The sequence below is a fragment of the Oreochromis niloticus genome, linkage group LG6, assembly GCF_001858045.2.
Source record: "Oreochromis niloticus isolate F11D_XX linkage group LG6, O_niloticus_UMD_NMBU, whole genome shotgun sequence".
Lineage (NCBI taxonomy): Eukaryota > Metazoa > Chordata > Actinopteri > Cichliformes > Cichlidae > Oreochromis > Oreochromis niloticus.
The window spans coordinates 21,883,417-21,902,216 of record NC_031971.2 but is presented as its reverse complement, the minus strand read 5'-3'; the positions used below and the strand labels follow the sequence as shown (position 1 = coordinate 21,902,216).

Below are 18,800 nucleotides of genomic sequence, written 5' to 3'. Positions count from 1 at the left end.
GATTGGACCTGGTGTGATCTTCTGCCGTTGTAGCGCACATGCTTCAAGGTTTAATGAATTGAGCATTCAGAGATAATCTTTTTCATTCCTTGGTTGTAACAAGTAGTTATTTAACAGTGTGGCCATTCATGAAATCAAATCCCAGTAGATCAGCAATTTCTGAATACTCAGACCAACCAGGCCACATTCAGTGTCACTTGATGCACCTTTCTTCTCCGTTGTGCGGTGTTGTAATCTATTACCAGAGTACAAAAAATATCTCACATTTAATTTTCGTGTGTATATGCGATTGATTATCTTGTGTATTTTATTAATTCGTTTTCCTGGACTCTTCAATAAAAGTAAATTATTGGATGATGACATCAATGAAAGCCACAGGCCAAAAACACATTGGTTAAGTTCCCCAAATCAAAAGAGTTATAAAAACAACTCCCAGCAAATCTCTTGCACAAACAGCTGTTCCATGTGGGACTTTTCATTAGTAAACATTTAATTTATCATCGTTTCAGTCAGCGCGAGGGAGGACACTTTCCCTCCTCGGCCTTTTAAATCACCACGTGCTTAGATCTCCTGATTGGAACATTCCTCACCTTTGACCTCTGCTGGTCCATAAGGTCGTCATCTCTGTGGCAACTAAAATGCCCTAACGCTCTCTGTCTTAATTAAAAAACACTATTTACTCTGAGAAAATTTCATTTTCTTTACCTTTGACCTCTCGCTTCCTTGTCTTTTCTCCAGCTCCCTCTCTGTTAGTTAACCGGGAAAGGCGAAATCTTATGAAAGATGCCCCGACGCTGCAGTGCAACCATTATGATAGGCCTGTCGTCTCGGGCGAGTTCGTGTGTGTGCAGCAGGGTTAAGCTCTCGCACAAGACAAAGCCACAACCTTCAAGGCTGCTAAGCAACAATGCCGCCTGGTAAAGCCTCATCAGGGCACCGTTTAGCCGAGGATTAGAGACTATTACACACACATAAACACACATATACACACACACCGCAAAACGTTGTCTCACCAGCTCATTAATTCGAACCCCACTTTATTTCTGCTTAAATGTGCGAGAGACCTGACGTTCCCTCATTTTCCACCTCTCAGTCAACTTTTGATGCTGATTCTCCTACTTAGTGGAGAGACAAATGTTACTTTATTTTTCCCCACTCATAATTTTTGAAATTGATGAAAACCTTCGCTGTGTGCTGGAACAGTGTGGTGATGAGTATACGAGAGGCAGGTGAGATATTTTAAACATAAAAACTGAACCAGTTAGTAAATCTTAAAGGTCAAGGCTTAAAAAAAATTAGAGATCCAGCAAACGTCACTGTCTGATTTTTCTTTAACAATTTAGCTGATAACCCCCACTTATGTTAACTAATTACGTTGTATAGTAAATTATTTTATACCAAAGTGTAAATGCTTCTTGATGCTGGAAGTGAAAAATAAACTCTTATTGTATTGTGTGTATCTCTCTCACGCCAGAGTTTTGTGTTTAGTGTGTTTGGCTGATGGTGCTTCCCCATATGGGTGCACGTTAAACTGTTTTCCCACATTTGCAACAGTGTCATCAGTCACCTGCAAGCCCACAATGGGACAATAGGAAGCTCAGAGTCTAGCAAATTGCCTAACCATAGCACAAACTGGGTTTTAAAAGTAGGTTTTATGTAATCTACATAAATCAGTGTCTAAAAATATCAATATGTGCAAATTTCTTTACCCACGTAATACATGTTGCATTTAAAAATGAAAAAAAAAAAAACATTCCTTGACTAATACGTGAATAACATTCTTCCATCATGTTTTCCACATGTTTTCTGTCAGACTGATGCTATTTTAGTTAGATTTTTTTGGCTGCCTTTTTCTGAGCCTGTCATATTTTTCTACCGTCGTAACACAATAATGCAGGAAAGCTAAAATAAAAATAAAGAAATCTCCTCTAGTGGGACCTGCTAAGCCATTGCTGTTGACCAGAAGTGTCCACAAAGAAAAAAATGTACACATAAATGCATACAAAAACTGTCACATGAATCTAGCCTCATACTCATACTCTTCAACTGTGGAAGCAGGGACCCATTCTCTTATCCTCCCATCACCCCATCCCTTTATCAACCCGTCTTTCATCTTTCCCTCTTTCATCTCGCTACTGAATTCTGTCCAGCAAAGGGAGACAAGAGACAGAGGAGAGGAAGCAAACCTAATGCTGCACTGTATCTGTATACACCTCTGACAAATCACGAAGGCTGTGGATTGTTTACAAAATGCATCAGAAACAGCTGTTCAGTGGTGGTTATGAAACAATTATAATATAGAAACTATAATATTTCAGTGATCTCAGCATAGCTAGTAGATATCTACATCCAGCTGAGTGCGATTGTTATCGTCTATGACAGATTTTAAAAGGCTAAGAGGCTAAATAGAAAACAGGGAGTGGTTTCAAGACTTGCTGAGCATTTCAACAGTAATCAACGGACAAAAAGCAATAACGAGAAACCAAACATTTCTTCTGTTTCCTATAAGTATTAAATGGCTGGATAGCTGTCAAAGTTCCTGGGAATATACTTTCAATATTTAAACATATTAGAAATATATTTTCTGGTACAAATCAAGTAATATATAAACTAACAGGAACATTTTTAAAAAAGAAGTAAAGACAAAGGAGCAGAAATAGGAGAAATGCACCATTTTAACTTTTATCTTTTATGTTTATAAGTCTATTCAGATAAAATTGTATGTTAATAAAATAGTTTTGTTAAAATAAAGGTGAGCAGTAACCTAAAGACCTGACCATATTTGTGACTGAGCACTGTCTTAATGACCAAGACCAAACCTATCATCATTTTCTATCATTTCCTGTTTTGTGGTCAGAGGAACCCAAATTTGAAACTCTTTCTGGAAAACCTGGACACCACTTCCTCCAGAATAAAAAGAAGCAGCACCATCCAGCTTGTTATCAGAACTCAGTTCAAAAGCCTGCAGCTCTGATGCTATGGAGGATGCATTTGTGTCTATGAAATAGGCAACTTGCCCATGTGGAAAGGCACCATAAATATTAAAAGTTAGACAAATTTTAGAGCAACGTATGCTCCCATCCAGACAACCTTTATCTAAGGAAAGGTTCTGCATATCTCAGTGAGACAAACTACATACTCCATCTTTTTCTACAGCATGGGTTTGTGGTAGAAGAGTCCATGCACTGAACTGGCCTACCTGCAGTCCACAGCTTTGGACATTTGGAGTATCATGAAACAAAAATTACAAAAAAGAAGACCCACGACTGCTGAGAAGCTAGAATCCCCTATCAGACATTCTGCAGATCTGCAGATTGTCGCATTGTTGGTTTTTTCACACATTGACCTGGCTTTTTCAGAATTGAGGTTTGTATTGTGCTGTTCTCTTTCTTTGTTAGCTTTTCTTTATACTTGATCTATTATTCATTTTGTAATTTTGCTTGTGACGAAGGTCAATTTGGAGACCTGATGGGTGAAGCGTGGGGACCTGTCACAGTCAGAATGCATAAAACTGAAGATTTGTGCCGTACGTGTGCGTCCTGACCTCGTCTTTGTTTGGCTCAGGTAACTTTTGCTTATTGTCCATTGCAGTGAGATTTTACCAGCCTGTCTCTTTTTACAGACTCCATCTAATGAAGTGGCTCTGTTTAATCACAGTTTCTATAGTTGCTCTCTTTCTCTGAACAAACAGTCACAGCTGTGGCCCTCAGTATTATTGCAGGGTGGATTCAGTGATCAACAATAGGCCAAGGGGAAAAAAGGAGGGCTGTGTGTGTGTGTTAGAGACAGACACAAAGAGAGAGTTTTCTGGGGATATGCCCACCACATGGTGTCTCCAGATGTGTGTGTGCGTGTGTGTTTGTCTTCATAATCTAATGCAGTCTGGGCCCTGGGGTGCTGGGGAAGCTGCGATCATGTGTAATGTGGGAGGTGAAGGATGGAGGGGTGCAGACACAGGTGTTGCGAATGAGAATGATGAAAAGGACACACGACTTTTTATTAGCAGTTAGACTTTCTGTTCTCTTTTTTATGTTTATGCACATCACATATCCACAACAAGCATGTGCAAACTCAAAACATTGTTCTTTAGAAGTTACAGCAGCTAATTTCCATCCAAAAAGCAAAAAGCATCCAAAATGTTCACTGCTGGATTACACTGGTTTTTAGCCGTTATGGAGGAACCACAGATGTCATTCAAGAAATCAACATTTACATAACTCTTGAGATGTAATAGCTGCAAGCACAGGACACGCCATGAAATTTTATGGTCTCATCCTAACAATTCCTGTGATCCATCCCATTCTTCTACTTCCACCAACGGGCCAAAATTCTTATAAATCTGGAGAAATATGTCAAATTCTTCAGTAGGTTGGCACAAAATTTGGTACAAATATCCATGGCAACCAGTGAGCTACAGACTTTTTGCCCAGTGACAACACTTCAGCATGCCATCTTTGCCAGGTAGCATGCTGGAATATTTTTTGCAGACCGAGCTCTGCTAAATTGTCGAGGGGACTGTCAAACATCACCTTTGATGCAAGCAATATGATAAAACATCTGACAAAGCATTCGAGGGGTTTACTAATGCGAGCAACAAGGAAAAGTGTGAGAATATGTCCAGAGACAACCCACGGCTTGTAAAAATAACATAAGCTCTTACCAAGTACACTGTTTTTGAAAAGCAGCTATTGTCAGCTGTAGATAATACAGGGTTTTATTGTCTTCTCAGTACACTGGAGCACAAGTATGAGCATGCCAGCTGTCACCACATCACAGAAACCTTCTTTCCAAAGTTGCAAGGCTTTAGGAGAAAGCACACAGCAGCTTGTTCTAGGACATTTCGACCTTCGGCTTCACGGCTAATATTTGGACGGTGTCATCCAGTTAAAAGTTTAACCAAGGAATGGATGAATGAGGAATTCAGTGATCAGAGAGACATTCTGTGTGCACAGTATAAATATTCATGCAATAACTGGGCCACTGCAGGTGCTTTTGATGATATGCTTCAGTTGTGAGTCATTTGAAAAAGTTGTGTTCATATTCTGTTCGTGTTGTATTCCAGAACAACAAAAAATAACAGGGTTTTTTTAGTCTAAATATTTGGTTTGTTAAAGATTTGAAGCAAAAAAAACAGCCGTTAAATATTAAAACAACACCTGCACTATGCTGCATTCTTTCACTGAGCAAAGGAGGCTCCTATTTGCTTCCAAATATCAGCTTAAAAACCTGCGTGACAACATGCTATCTGTTCTTGCTCCATTTGAAGAGTGGGTGACACCGAGGCATTCCCAAGCCACCCAAGTGATATAATCTCTACCATGTCCAGGGCCTCGTCCAGGAGGCATCTTAATCAGATGCCTGAACCACCTCAACTGGTTCATTTTGATGCGGCTCTACTCTGAGTCCCTTCTGACTGATCAGTGAGAGGGGACTCATCTCATCTCCATAGCTTGCATCCGCAATCGCTTTCCTCCAGTCACTACCCAGAGCTCGTGACCACAGATGAGGCTATTGATGTAGATCAACCAACAAATCGACAGCCATGGTTTTACATGCTTTTCTTCTGTCAGTGTCTTCTCCTCCTACTCTTGAACAAGACCCTGTGGTACTTAAACTCCTCCACTTTGGTGCTCCACCCTATTCCATCTGAGACCCACAGCCTCAGACTTGGAGGTGTGAACCACCCCGGTGCAAGCTGGTGAAGCCAACAGAACCACATCCTCCTCAAAAAGCAAAGATTAAATCCCGAAGCCACCAAAGCAGTGACCCTCCACTCCTGGCTGCGTAGAAATTCTGTTCTTATTAACTATGAACAGAATCTGTGACAAATCCAACAAACCAACGGGAACGAGTCTGAATCATCTCCAGCAATATGGATCAAGGTCTCCCTGCAGTTTTACAGCGATCAAATGGTGCGTAGCATACTACACGAATTTATGTAGAACATCAGATGGCACAACACTCTCCAGTGTGCTGTATGCCAAAGGTATGTTACCCTTACTATTGCAGGTAAACAAAATTCAGGCATGATTCATGCTCAGACTTGTATTTGACTAAGCAAACTAACTGCACAAGTTCAAAGACATCTCTCACACCTGACCTCAGACCAGTTTAAATCAGTCCCGAATGCCTTAAACCGCTGTGCTGAGCAAAGATTGAACACATACCATAAATACTCCTGTAGACACACACACACACACATACACAGATTTTCCAAGCCCCAAAAACAGTGAAAACATAATTTTCATAATAGCAGGTTGAGCAAGTGTTCATTTATAGAAGTACTGTTGCAAGAACCAAAGCCGGTCAAGTTAGCACATACCTACAACCCTCAATATAAAACTTAACAAGATCCCACTTCAGAGGTTCTCAGGGGTTTCTCGTTGCGATTTCTAAAATTAAATTAAACTGTAGGGGGTGTAGAAGCAGACATAGGATTTAATATTGACCAAACAGCCTTAAATACTATTGGCCAAACCTCTGTGGTCGCCATTCAAGCTGAATGAGTTCCATACATCTGACAAATCTGTTTAACAGCATTTTTCTGTGGAAGTTTGTGTTTTTATTCTTTCTCTGTTCACCGTGGGTTTTATAATTTCATCTAATTCTGAGAAATAACAACACAGCAGCTTAAATGTGGTTCTATGGAACGAGCCGTGCCGCTTTAGATAAGATGAGCTGCCATTGAGGGGCTCTCCTCTAAACACGTACACCTGGAGGACGGAGGCTCGCACAAACACATGCATATAGAGGCAGATAGACACTCGCACTCAACTTGTCTACAACAAGCTGAGCACAGAGCAATATATCCAAGTAGTATTTTTACCTCAGCCCACACGCTGAGCAAAATGCCAGCTCTCGGCCTTGGGAAACACACACACACATTTGCTCAAACACAGGCAGACACACACCCTTAGACACAACAGGTCATGCCCAGCCGGCCACTGCGGCAGCCGCAGAACATAAACAACTTTCACACACTCTGAATCATCTGAGCATTTCAATATTGTTTCAGATACTGTAAATACATTCAGCCACTCATATAAATATATGCAACCATAATTATTCCCTGAGACCGCAAATGACCGTGACGGGAAGTTAGTTCCCACAGTTTCAGCGGCGTTGCAGCCCAGCCCTGTAGTGCTCGGTTTGCAGCGCAGACGACGGGGCAGCGAGTGGAGCGGAAGGTGCTCGCTGACAACAAACAGCGGTTCGTCGGCTTCATTGCAACCTGGAACATTTATGTTCTGTAACGAAAACTGTTTTCTGCCCGTGAAACACAAAATGTAACTTCAGGAGGGAAACCTGTTCGCTGCTTATACGAGTAAGCCGGTCATGCTCACTTTCTCCTCTTCATCCTCTCCTACACAACCACACACAAGCACACATACACACACATACACACCTCTCTCCCAGTGGGCAGCAGCTGTTGGAGTGCTAATCTCCATTAGCTACTGAACTGGCTTCTATGGAGAGAGCCATGTAAAATCTGCTCTCTCACTCCTCTCACTCCTTCATCCAAGTGAAACACCCAGACTGGGTCACACAGCAAAACCTCATTGTTTTTTTTCTCTGCTTTGCAGCATCTGCAACATACATTTTCACATAATTTTGAGTCCTATTCAGTGAACTGTGCAAACGTTGTGGTGATATACACAAACACACCACTGCATGAATCCAAAGTTTATCTACATCATCTTAAGGCTTCTTGGCAAAACATACTAATAGTTAGAGAATATTTCAGTTAACCATGAAGGGCAAACGAGTGATGGACAAAAAAAATAAATAAAAACACGACTTACAGTCTGTAAAGCTTCGTTGTTCCCAGGAAAAGCAGCTCGGGAAAGACAGCCAGATTATTCCGATTCAGGCGCCTGCAGAAATACAACAGGAATTAGGGAATAAACTCAGCCTTGCTCCTTCCAAAGACTGCGGTTGGAAGCGGGTACATTTGTGTATAATTAGCCGTTTTAAAGTAGGATTTGTGTTTCCTGAACTTTGTATTAAATTCTGTTACACTGTTTTGATTGTAATACAATTTGAGAGCATGAAATAATTGGGAGACTGATGGGGACACACATACGTGGTCATGCATGGACTCTGAAAGAAAAAGGTTATCCATGATTTAGGGGTACAACATGGCTGCCAGACAAACAGTGAACCCGAGAAGGATGGAGGGAACGCAGGGGGAGGAAGACGAGGGAAGGGGTTCAGATGGAGGGAGGGCGGAGGGGCGTTTTTGCCACAAAGACGGAGGAGAGGAGACGATGTGGGAAAAACAAACAGGCAGTCTGGCCGGGCTACCGAATGTGTGAAAAGGACCCCACTGAGTAAACAAGGCCCTCACAGGGGAAGAACTCACAACAACCCATCACGCACACACACGTACACACACACACACAGTGGCGACGACTCGGGTGAGTTTAATAATCTGGGTGCGATCATTTAACCCTGGTTGAGTGGAGTGAAGAGGTTTGTGTGCAGTGTGTGTTGGTGTGTGTGTGCTTGATGTGTGTCAGAGGAGAGGGAGGCAACAGAGTGACACTATGAGAGACAGGCTGCTGAAACAGTTTAACCCTGACACAAACACACCCGCACACACTGACAGGCCCAAACGATGGATGCTGAGCTGGGTGCTACTGGACGGGAATGAAGAGAGGAGGAGGGGACGAAGAAAGAAAACACGGCAGGAACAAGAAGTTACTTCAAACTAAGAAGAAAACTTGAGTGTGATTTATACAAAAAAAACAAAACAAAAAAGCATATGAACTAACAGAAGCACTCTGCAAACAAAAACACCAGCTCCTTTCAAAACTTCCCCAAATCTCTTTTTCATTCTCTCGTTGACTTTTTCCTCTTAACCTTTGTCTTTCACCTCTTTTTGCATCACTAGAAGCCGATGTGGACTTAAATAACGTCACCCCCTCTGTGTCCATCTTCCACCCACAAGAGCACAAATATGTGAACGTGCCCGCGCGCACGCACACACATTCACACTCCACAGTTACATCAGAGGCTGCTTAAATATTTAACGTCCCGCAGAAATGATGTTTCTAAATTATTCACTCCTCTTCCGTTAACGCTGCTTCTGACAGCTAAGAGCCCCACATGGCCCCACGGAGAGGCCCACTCCCCCTGCAGGTCCTGCCCAGCCGTGAGCGCCCGTTAGTGGGCTAGACATCCCCCTGGGAGAATGTACGGACTGGTGTTCGAGGTGGGGAGGAGGAACGACAGCAGAGAGGTGGTATGAGCTCATCGCCTTAAAATAGAGGCAATGCTGTCAGACTAGGAAACACAAAATGAAGTAGAGACAGGACACAGAGATCAAATCCAGTCTGCTCCACGGTGCTGCCGAGTTATCAGTGTGTTTTAATGAACCTTTTATTCATTTCTTCACTAGAATATCAGTCTGATCATCACATTATCTATAATATATTTAGCAATTAACAACATAGAGATTGTTCAGATTTACAGTCTAGGATTCCCGTGCAGAGCTCTTCTGTTTTTCCTGCTTTAGTTCTACAAATATTATAAAAGTTTGAAATGGTTTTACCTTCCTCACACATTACAAACAACAAATCAAGTTTAAGAAGAAGCAATGTGATATCAAAAACAGAGAATTTATACTTTTGATGGGGAGCTCAAAAGACAGTGATGTAGAAAAAAAGCCAACAATTATTTCCATGACTAATTTATGCACTGAATTAATTAAATAATTGAAATTAATTTTAAAAAATTAACTTAGTTATTTACAGTAGACTGTAACAGAACTTACAATAAATAAAAGGCTACCATCATACATAACCAGACATTTCAGCCTATCATTGCAACACTGCATATGAACATAACACCAATAACATTAAAGTGCGCCTGCCATGAATTTTCTTATTTTAAACATTAAACATTGCCAAAGTTTCAAATATCGATTTCAGTGTTTGTACAAATTATTCCCGTGAGCCAGAAGCTTGGGCTTCAGACTGAGTGTCCCATTTCAGACAGCGTGTGTGTGTGTGTTTTCCTACTCTACTCATCTCTACTTTCTTGCTGATCAAAGTTTCTGTTTCTGAAGGGCAGCCAATCAAAAGAAAGTTGGCTTCAAAAGAGGGTGGCCTTCAAGGGTGAGGAGCTAAAGTGTTTTGTTTCAGCGAGCAGATGAGTGGGAGTGAACTTAGGGAACTTAGGGAGTGAACCAACATCCAGTATAAGATAAATAAGGATTATTTTAAACTTTGAATTAAGGAAACTCTAGTGGAGTCCAAGAATAATAGTATGCAGCTGGAAATGAGAATAAAGGATCCAGCTTAAGTTATTATGCATGTAATCAAACATTTTGTACTTCTTATGTGTCATTACACACTAGATCGTACTGACTATGACTCCCCGGCCCCGACATAAACTCTGACCGAACTGCATGACTATGACAGGCACAATGTGGCTGACGTCACATGTGATTTACTCCAACATGATATGTAGGACATTTAAAACAATCTTAAATACATTTGTGTAATAAACCACGTAAATGGTTAAGTGTTGTTCATTAGAGGCAGAAATTACAAATCATTTTTCTGAGATTTGAAAAGTTCCCTTATAAAACAAAACTACTGAAAAAACAGTCATGATTCTTAACAAGTTTCTCAGTTAAATCTGAGAGCTACAATGTAACGACAAAACATTTTAGCCTGGCTGAAATGTTTTGTCGTTACATTGTAACTAAGACCTCCAAAGTCTGCTGTTACTTACAAAGGCTACGTCAGCCGACTTGCCAGTTTTCATGACTCCGCTTTGCACATTTCTCACTTTGGTCTTCAGCGCTGATTCTGCTCTCAGTATTTTGTTAATTTGAACTGCCGCATTAGCCTAATTAAGGAAGCACAGTCTAAAAGATTAACAGCTCAACAGTCAACCTATTGCAAGCTCTCCATCACCACTGAGCTTGGCTCGGCTGTGAATTGTCCCTTCACTTTTAAAGTCTTGCAAAAAAATTTGCTTGAACATAAACTTCTGAATCAAACAATGAAATCTCTTCGGTCATGTAGTGATTTAGTTTAATTGATGTTTATGTGTATAAAGACAAATATGTAGCACGAACCAGTTCCACATGCCACACATTTATAGGCTAAACTAGTCTGCAATTACCACCCACTGTTGAGCCTTTATCCTTCTACATCTGAAAGAATGTATCTTTATCTTTTATATCGCAGTGTGTGAGCGTGTGTGTGCGCACAAACAGCCTCAGAGTGCTTCCACAGCCATGTCTCATTAGTCAAAGTCTGGCTGGAAGAGAATGAAGACGGAGTAGCCAGTAGTCCGAGGTGTGAGAGTCACTCCGCCGAGCTAATGTCACACTGCAGCATGGTGATAATCCCTGCAGTCATAAACAGATGCTAGAAGCCCAGAAACCGCACAGTAAACACACACTCGCAAACATGCACAGTGTGCCAAATCTCTGTACATACACACATGAATACTCGCACAAACATAAAAGTCTGACACGCACACGCAACCCCAACACCTCAGACCCATGTTGATGTGCAGTAGTACAGCCTTGCAGACTCTGAAAATAACAAACCGCCTCAGAAACCAATTATTACTCCACCAATGCTGCTGCAGCCATAATACACATGCTGAACTAACAGTCAGCCTATCACACACACAAACACACACGCCACAGTTATAACCCAAAACACTGCAGACATTTCCATGAACCTAAGAAACTGTCTCCACTCCAAAAACCACTTCAAACTGACCAATGTGTGTGTGAATGGGTGTGAATGCGGTTCAACAGTTCATGTTTTCGGTTCACAGCTTGTGCATCCAAAGCGAGCCAATATCTATCACCCACCAGAGATTTACACTCTCTAATCTGATTGTTATTTAAACACTAATGAAAGATACCATCTCTTGCCTTAAAACACAGAAATGCAGAAATTCAGTCTTATCTCCTAAACACTAAATTCCTTTGCTATCAGGCTAAAATCATTCGCATTCAGCAGCGCCGGGCAGCCTTTCCTCTAAACTTTCCGCGAACTGGTGTGTACCAACAAACATAACAAATGTTGGGTGCAGCAGAGACTCGGAAAAATCTATCTCGAATGGCTTTTTAGACGGAACTGCTGTGGTGAAAATGGCTTTGTGTCTTCACAGTGCAGATAATTTCAAGCTCTACTGCTCAGTAAAAATGGAGAAAAAAAAATTGAAACTTTGCCCTGAAATGATCAGCGGGAACAATGTTATCACTCACAGGCTTTAGAGCTAATCATTTCGCACTAATCCTGAGCTTTTCTTTGAAATCCATACCCCCGCTATCTGGGATCACTGTTACAATTATCTTCTGCTGTTCATATTGTCAACATATTACAGCACGATCACTTGATTTGAGGCTTCATTATCTACTTTGTAATTGCTGTTGATAGACGCATCTCACCACTGTAATCAGCTGTGCGATTACTCATCTCAGTAAAAATTATCTTTAAATAATGTGATCAGTCAGTTGCAGGCTAATTATCGAAGGATTTAGCCGACTGATTTTCTCTGAAATTACTGTCTCTGTACCTTCAATATCACTTTCATTCGCCCTGCATGTCTGAGGCTGTTATCTACTTCATTCTCACACACTTTGAATTGAACAGGAGCTGTAAAACAGTCAAGTAAGTGAAGGATAAGAGGATCGGGAACTCCTCACTTAACTATTCTATACCCACAGGGTGAGAGTAAAGAATGTATAGCATTCCTATATGCACAGGACAATAGGGGAGAGCCAGATGGGTGCGTAAGGAGCAAAAACATGAGGAGAGGTTAAGGAATGAATGAAAACGGCGCGAGTGGGTTTGGGGGGGTCCTCCAAATCAAGATAAAACCAATACTGACAGAGCAGCCTTGCGTAAGTCAATGCGCATGCACGAGTGTATCCAAACACATTCATGTGTTTGGATATGTGCACAGTTGTGTTGTGACATGCCTATCTCCTCCACACCTCCTTCAACCACATGCCCCTCCTCCATACCCCCAAGGCTACTGCCCTACACCTGACCCAGCCCTGCCCGGCCCTTCAGGGCCTGTCGCAAAGAAAAAAAAAGATATGAAGGGGAACCGTTTTCTGCCCCCATGGGGGGCAGTCAGTGTGGATCTGTCAGCCAAGCTTAGGGCCCTCTCCTCTGGGCTGTGGTGCCCAGCAGGCCCCCTCCAGCCCCCAAGAGGACGGAGGGCTTTGAAATGAGCCCCCAGACTCCAGACTCCAGAGACGCGCCTTTGTATGGTAGCTGTTGGGGGGCATTGATGACTGACTCCATCTTTGTGTTTGTGAACATGCCACGCAAGAGAAGCTGAATTACAGAGGAAAACTTGCAAGGACAACAGAAGACAGCCATGTTGTGTCAGAAAGTTTGCTGTGGTCAGAGACAAGACAGGAAAGGCGAGACAGCCATATCGTGCATGATTTCACATTAGATATCTAAGACTTTATCAGCTGTTGCTGTTACCGCACTACAATCTATGTTCAAGGCTGTGTTGCTTATATGAGTGAATGAAAGAGGGTATTTACTAGCTTGCACCATCTCTTTGGAGGGAGGGTAATCACTATCAAAGTTTACTTTTAAATCCAGACCATATGCAGTTAAATTTTGCCCTCTTTGTCACCAACTCTGAGTAGGAATTCCCAGAACCGCTTAGCTGGACAGAGCCCAGTGCTGGTTGCATGAGAAACACTAGCAGATTCCTTATAGCGGTCTACAGAGCTTCTCTCTCTCTCTGTCAACAAAGAGCAGCTATAGTGCAGCAGAGAGCAAAGAATAACCAGGCATGACAGGGTCAACACCAAAGCAGCCAAAAAAGTCACATTTTATCACTTTCATCCCACTGACTTGTGACAAATTTACCCAAAAGAGCCATAAAAAAGATTAACTGCTTTATTTTTATTTTTTACTCTGTGTGTGTGTGTGTATGTGTGTGACCAGGTGGATATCTCTCTGCATATGCCAATATGTCTGTTTTTGTAAATGTGTGTGTGTGTGTGTGTGTGTGTGTGTGTGCAGTGGCTTTAATTAAAACTTGTCACTAAGACTCCTCACACTCAGTCAGTCCACTGCATTCCCTGCATTTGCCTCCTGAACAGATTTGCAGGAGGGCATGTTGGGTTAACTGACATAAAAGTGGCAAAACATGATGCATGCATTCACACAGAGCAGGACGGGTCACTGATTAGGTTGGATACATTATAGCCTTTATGATTCTGGGCTGTCCTAGCTGACTGCAGGATGATCATGTTAAAAACTTGGGAAAATAGTTTGTCTTCACTGCTGTCACATCAGGTATTTTCACTGAAAGCTTTGATATCTAAAGTCAGCCTGTCCTTGATTTCTGGTATTGCTGCAACTCAAGTTAATATATAAATAAATAAATAATAAAGAAAGCCATAGGTTCCGGTGATGATTCATAATCCACTGGCTGGTATATAATATAATCTGCTGACATTATTCTTCCCACTTTCAACTGAAACATGCAGTCCTAGAAGGTCACTAAGTATTCAGAGCTCATTGGACAAAGGCAAACCAAATATTTTTTTTTTAAAGGGCTTTTTCAAAACCCCTCTTGCACTGAGGACTGTTAATTTTGTTAGTAAGCAGTGGGTTAGGACTTTTAAACAGTGTCCTTGAGAGTCACCAAAGCACAGAATAAGGGAATGTTTTTTTAGAAGAAGTAAAGCTCTACAGACTTGGAGAACTTCTAACAAAGACAAATAATGCAGCCTGTGGTCCCCCAATAACTGAAAAGAGATTTTATATGACACTTGTTGATCTGTGTATCCAGATATACAAAATGAATCGACAGGCGTGCGCGTTCTTGGAATTTTTAAGGCCGGGCAAACTGATTTTATACAGAATTCAATTAACACAATGGCGTCAACACATCATTACTCACAGTCTCTCCAGCTCCTTCAGGTCCTGGAAGGCTCCTCTCTCGATTGTGGTGATTTTGTTCTCCATTAACTGCCTGAGAGAGAAACACCAAGAGAGTGTGAGACTATGTGAATTGGACAATAAAAAAAGGAACGACAAGAGAGGGGGGAAGGAGAGTGATAGAGAGACACAGAGCGTGAGAGCTGACAGAGTGATTTGTGTGATGAAACCATAAGAGGCCAAAAAAAAAAGGAGAAAGATGGCTGGATGGGGCCACCGATAAGAGAGAGAAGAGAAAGACGGAGTGAGATAGGGCACAGGAGATTGACACTGGAGAGGAGAGAGAGGGAGAAATAGAGAAGGATCAGGCAGCACTGGGTGTGAAAAAAAGAAGAAAAGCAGATTGGTGGAGATGGAAAGTGATAGAAGGTTTAAAAAAAGCAAGAAAGAGGGGAGACAATCAGCAGCGGGTCGATAGAGCCCCAGAATTGACTTTAAAACTGGCCCATCAGTTGGACAGCGACTCATCTATCATCCAATTTACTGTCTATCTAACCGCATAGCTCTGACTACTCATTCACTTACACTAGCACAACTCCACTAAGATTAGTGTGCTGACGAAGCCAAGCAAAAACACACAGGCTTTTATGGGCCATCTCCACTGAGCTCTTCTTTTTTTTAATTAATTGATTTATCAGTGAGTCAACACTATTTTTTTTAATACAGCCCCATAAGAAAAAAAGGGAAAAAACTTGTAGTTTTAAAGCCTCTTCTCACAAATTTCGCAAATTAAAAAAAAAAAAACATCTATTCTCACGTATTTTTAAAGTGCAGTGTTTTTGCTTGAAAAAAAATGCCGACAAACTCATTAATTATGGTGCTTTTGGGTGAACATACCGGAAATAGCTAAAGTGAAAACTAGAGCACACAAATAAACACACACATACACACACGCGCATACACACAATTAAGGGCATAATCTCTGGAGGAATTCCAGCTATGTGTATTCCCTGCCATTCATTTTGGCTGCTGAATAGCGCGCACAGCAGCTATCCCTGTCCCGGCAGTGACGGTGCAGGGGAACTCTTAAATCTGGATTCATCCCAGGTAAAGAAACCTGTTCTTACTTGACTCTCTCCCCCCCTTCTCTTCCTTTCCTTCCACCCTTCCCTCCCTTCCAGCAGCTACATTCCTCCCTCCGCGGTTACACCTAATGACCGCTATCTCTTTCCTCTTTTTACCCTCCATCACTTCCTCGCCAGCGCGTTAATCACTCCAGCACATGGGCCCCGGGGCCCGGTGGTTAAAATAAACCCCCTCCTGACACTTCCACTGGCAGATTAACACGACAGCATTAACAGGTGCCGCTGCTATTCTGTTTAGACACTTATGATGGCTCAGTGAAACCGCAGCTTCCCACCACTGGATGCAGTGCCTGCGTGCAGCAGCTCCAGAGCTGGATGAATCTGCTGCTGCTGCCGAGCACGGCCAGAAACTGTTAAATCTCTGTGCTGTGATGTTCTGTTGGAAAGTTTTCTGGATATGCAAGGTGTTGCTTAACAGTGCATGTGGGTGAGAATATTGTTGTTTTCCTTTTTGCATCTTCAGGGGAGCGGATAAAGAGGGGATAAAATAAAATTCGCCGAATAAGCGTCACTTACAACACTCGCAGATGCCTCAGCCCTGCGAAATCCGTCTTCGTGATTTTAGTGAGGTTGTTTGCATTCAGGTCCCTAGAAAGAAAAATTATATTTTTAAAAATTAATTTAAAAAAGGATATATAAATACATCGAGGACAATGTTTGTGATGGTGCTCATTGATGAAGGGGGTTTTTGCTGAAACTTCTTGTGCCGTAGCCAACGCAGGGTTGTCATCTGACTGTCAGAGAAACTGAGAGGAGCTGTGGCTGCTGCACTACATTGGCAAATGTTAATTTCATCGAGGGGTCTTTTAATGATAAAATGCGGCCTCTTTAACTCGGAGCCCACTTGTCCAAATCCGTTTTTGATTAACTCGCTGGTCTGCTGACAAACCGATGTGGTCTACGGAGGCTGTGCTAATGCAACAGTTCGAAACCACCAACGACCACAGCAGCCCCCCAACTTCAGCTCCGCGATCAGCACTGACGTGTCCTCGTATTAGGCACCAGTAAAACGAGCTTTAGTGTTTTTATCATTTACACCACACACCAACATTTACATCAGCTGCGTACTGCGGCGTTAACAAGGCCGAAAGTACAGGTTAGACATGACATAAAGCTCTGCGCTGTTAAAGATGTGGTCCTCGAGGGAGACATTTTCAGTGCCTCCCGTTTAAAAACAAATTAATTAGACGGGAAAATTTGGGGGAATAATGTGTGATCATAAGCATAGGAGCTGATGACATTTCCTAACCACTGATCGGAATAAAATCTGGGTGCTAAAACATCAGAAGGTGTGACATTTTTTTCTCCATAAACTCTTTAAACTCCTCACACCCCTTCAGAAGAATAGCCGCATTAAAAGGTAAATGCAGTCTCGTTATTTCTCATCATTTAAGCATAAAAGAAATGGCAACACGACATTATGGTGACTTTTCTTATGCAATGTTTCCAAATTTTAGGTAAAATCTAACAATCCCGTACTTACAGTCTCTCCGTGTTTCGAGGTATGTTTCTGGGCACGCTGCGCAGTCCTTGTCCGTGACAGTCCACTGTCGTACCGGTGCAGGAGCACTGGGCCGGGCATGGCTGACCGTCCGCTCCGCTGGACAGGACCAGAACAGTCACCAGCAGCCCCAGCACAGTCACCGGGGAGCGGTGAGGGCCAACGGGGCACCGAGCTCCCACCATCACTGCGGCAAGTGGGGGCCAATATGAGACCCGCAAAAATACCGTGAAAACAGAAGGGCGTTAAAAGATAAAGCCCCGAAATCCCCCGAAGGAGCTCACCAAACTCTGCACGCAACGGGATGCCGTCCTCCTTTTCGCTGTCCTCCCTTTGCACACGCGTGTTTCAGAAATGTCTGGTTCTGAATTTACATTTGGGTCCTCTGAGAGGGGTTTCAGTGCGTGAGGACTGTGATCAGGGACTTGGGTCCCCCTGGGTAGAAATCGGGGAGCTCGATAAGGCGGTAGAGCGGCTCTTTGGCTGCGCTACAGCGGCGCAAACTTCCACATGTCCCCGGCATGCGGTGCCCAAATCCCCCCGGTGAGTGCCGTGCCTGTGTATGTAAATGTGTGCCCGCGGAGCAAAGACAGTGAAACACCTCGGTCCTTGATCTGATCCGATCCAAAGAAACCCTCTCTCATGCACACACACACACACATACACACACACACACACACTCTCCAGGTAAGGCTCTGTTGGTTGTAATTCACAACACGCGTCCTGCGAGGAAGCCGCGGCTGCTCTTCTTTCTCCCCCCCCAAAAAAAAAAAAAAAAAAAAAAAAGCTCAGCAGAGGTCACCGTGGCGGAGAGATATTGATCCCGATAATATATCAACTGCCGGTCAGCGTTGAGGGTAACGCGAGGGACAGAAAATCGTGAAAGACCAGCGCGCAATACTATAATCCAACTCTGCGTGGTGCGTCAAAGCGCTGCTCCCGAGAGTGTGTGATAGGGAGAGAGAGAACAGACGCAGCAGCAGACGTGCTCTCTCTCTCTCTCTCTCTCTCTCTCTCTCAGACAAATACAAAACATCCACGCATTGCGTTTTCCCTCAAGGTAGCAGCAGGTTTCCAGCTGGCCGTCAATCAAACAGCAACAGTTTGACCTCGGAAGGGGACTCTCTTTTTCACTGCAGTGTCCCGGTCACCTGATGCTTTATTTAGCTGGCTTCAGGAAGGCGACCGAGCCTCAGACTGAAAACTAATGTGGAAAATTTAGAAACAACTTCTGAACCCCGGATTTCTATACGGATGGAT

General features: G+C 42.7%; 1 protein-coding gene across 1 annotated transcript in view; it reads right to left on the bottom strand.

Annotated features, from left to right (window-relative positions):
• slit2 (slit homolog 2 (Drosophila)) overlaps window positions 1-18,506 on the bottom strand; it is a 98,872-nt gene extending 80,366 nt beyond the window's left edge. Inside the window, 4 exon segments of the mRNA XM_025907993.1 lie at window positions 7,803-7,874; window positions 14,917-14,988; window positions 16,556-16,627; window positions 17,523-18,506. Coding sequence (XP_025763778.1) covers window positions 7,803-7,874; window positions 14,917-14,988; window positions 16,556-16,627; window positions 17,523-17,725 — 419 coding nt within the window. The 5' untranslated portion in view covers window positions 17,726-18,506.
• Window positions 18,507-18,800: the final 294 nt, after the last annotated feature.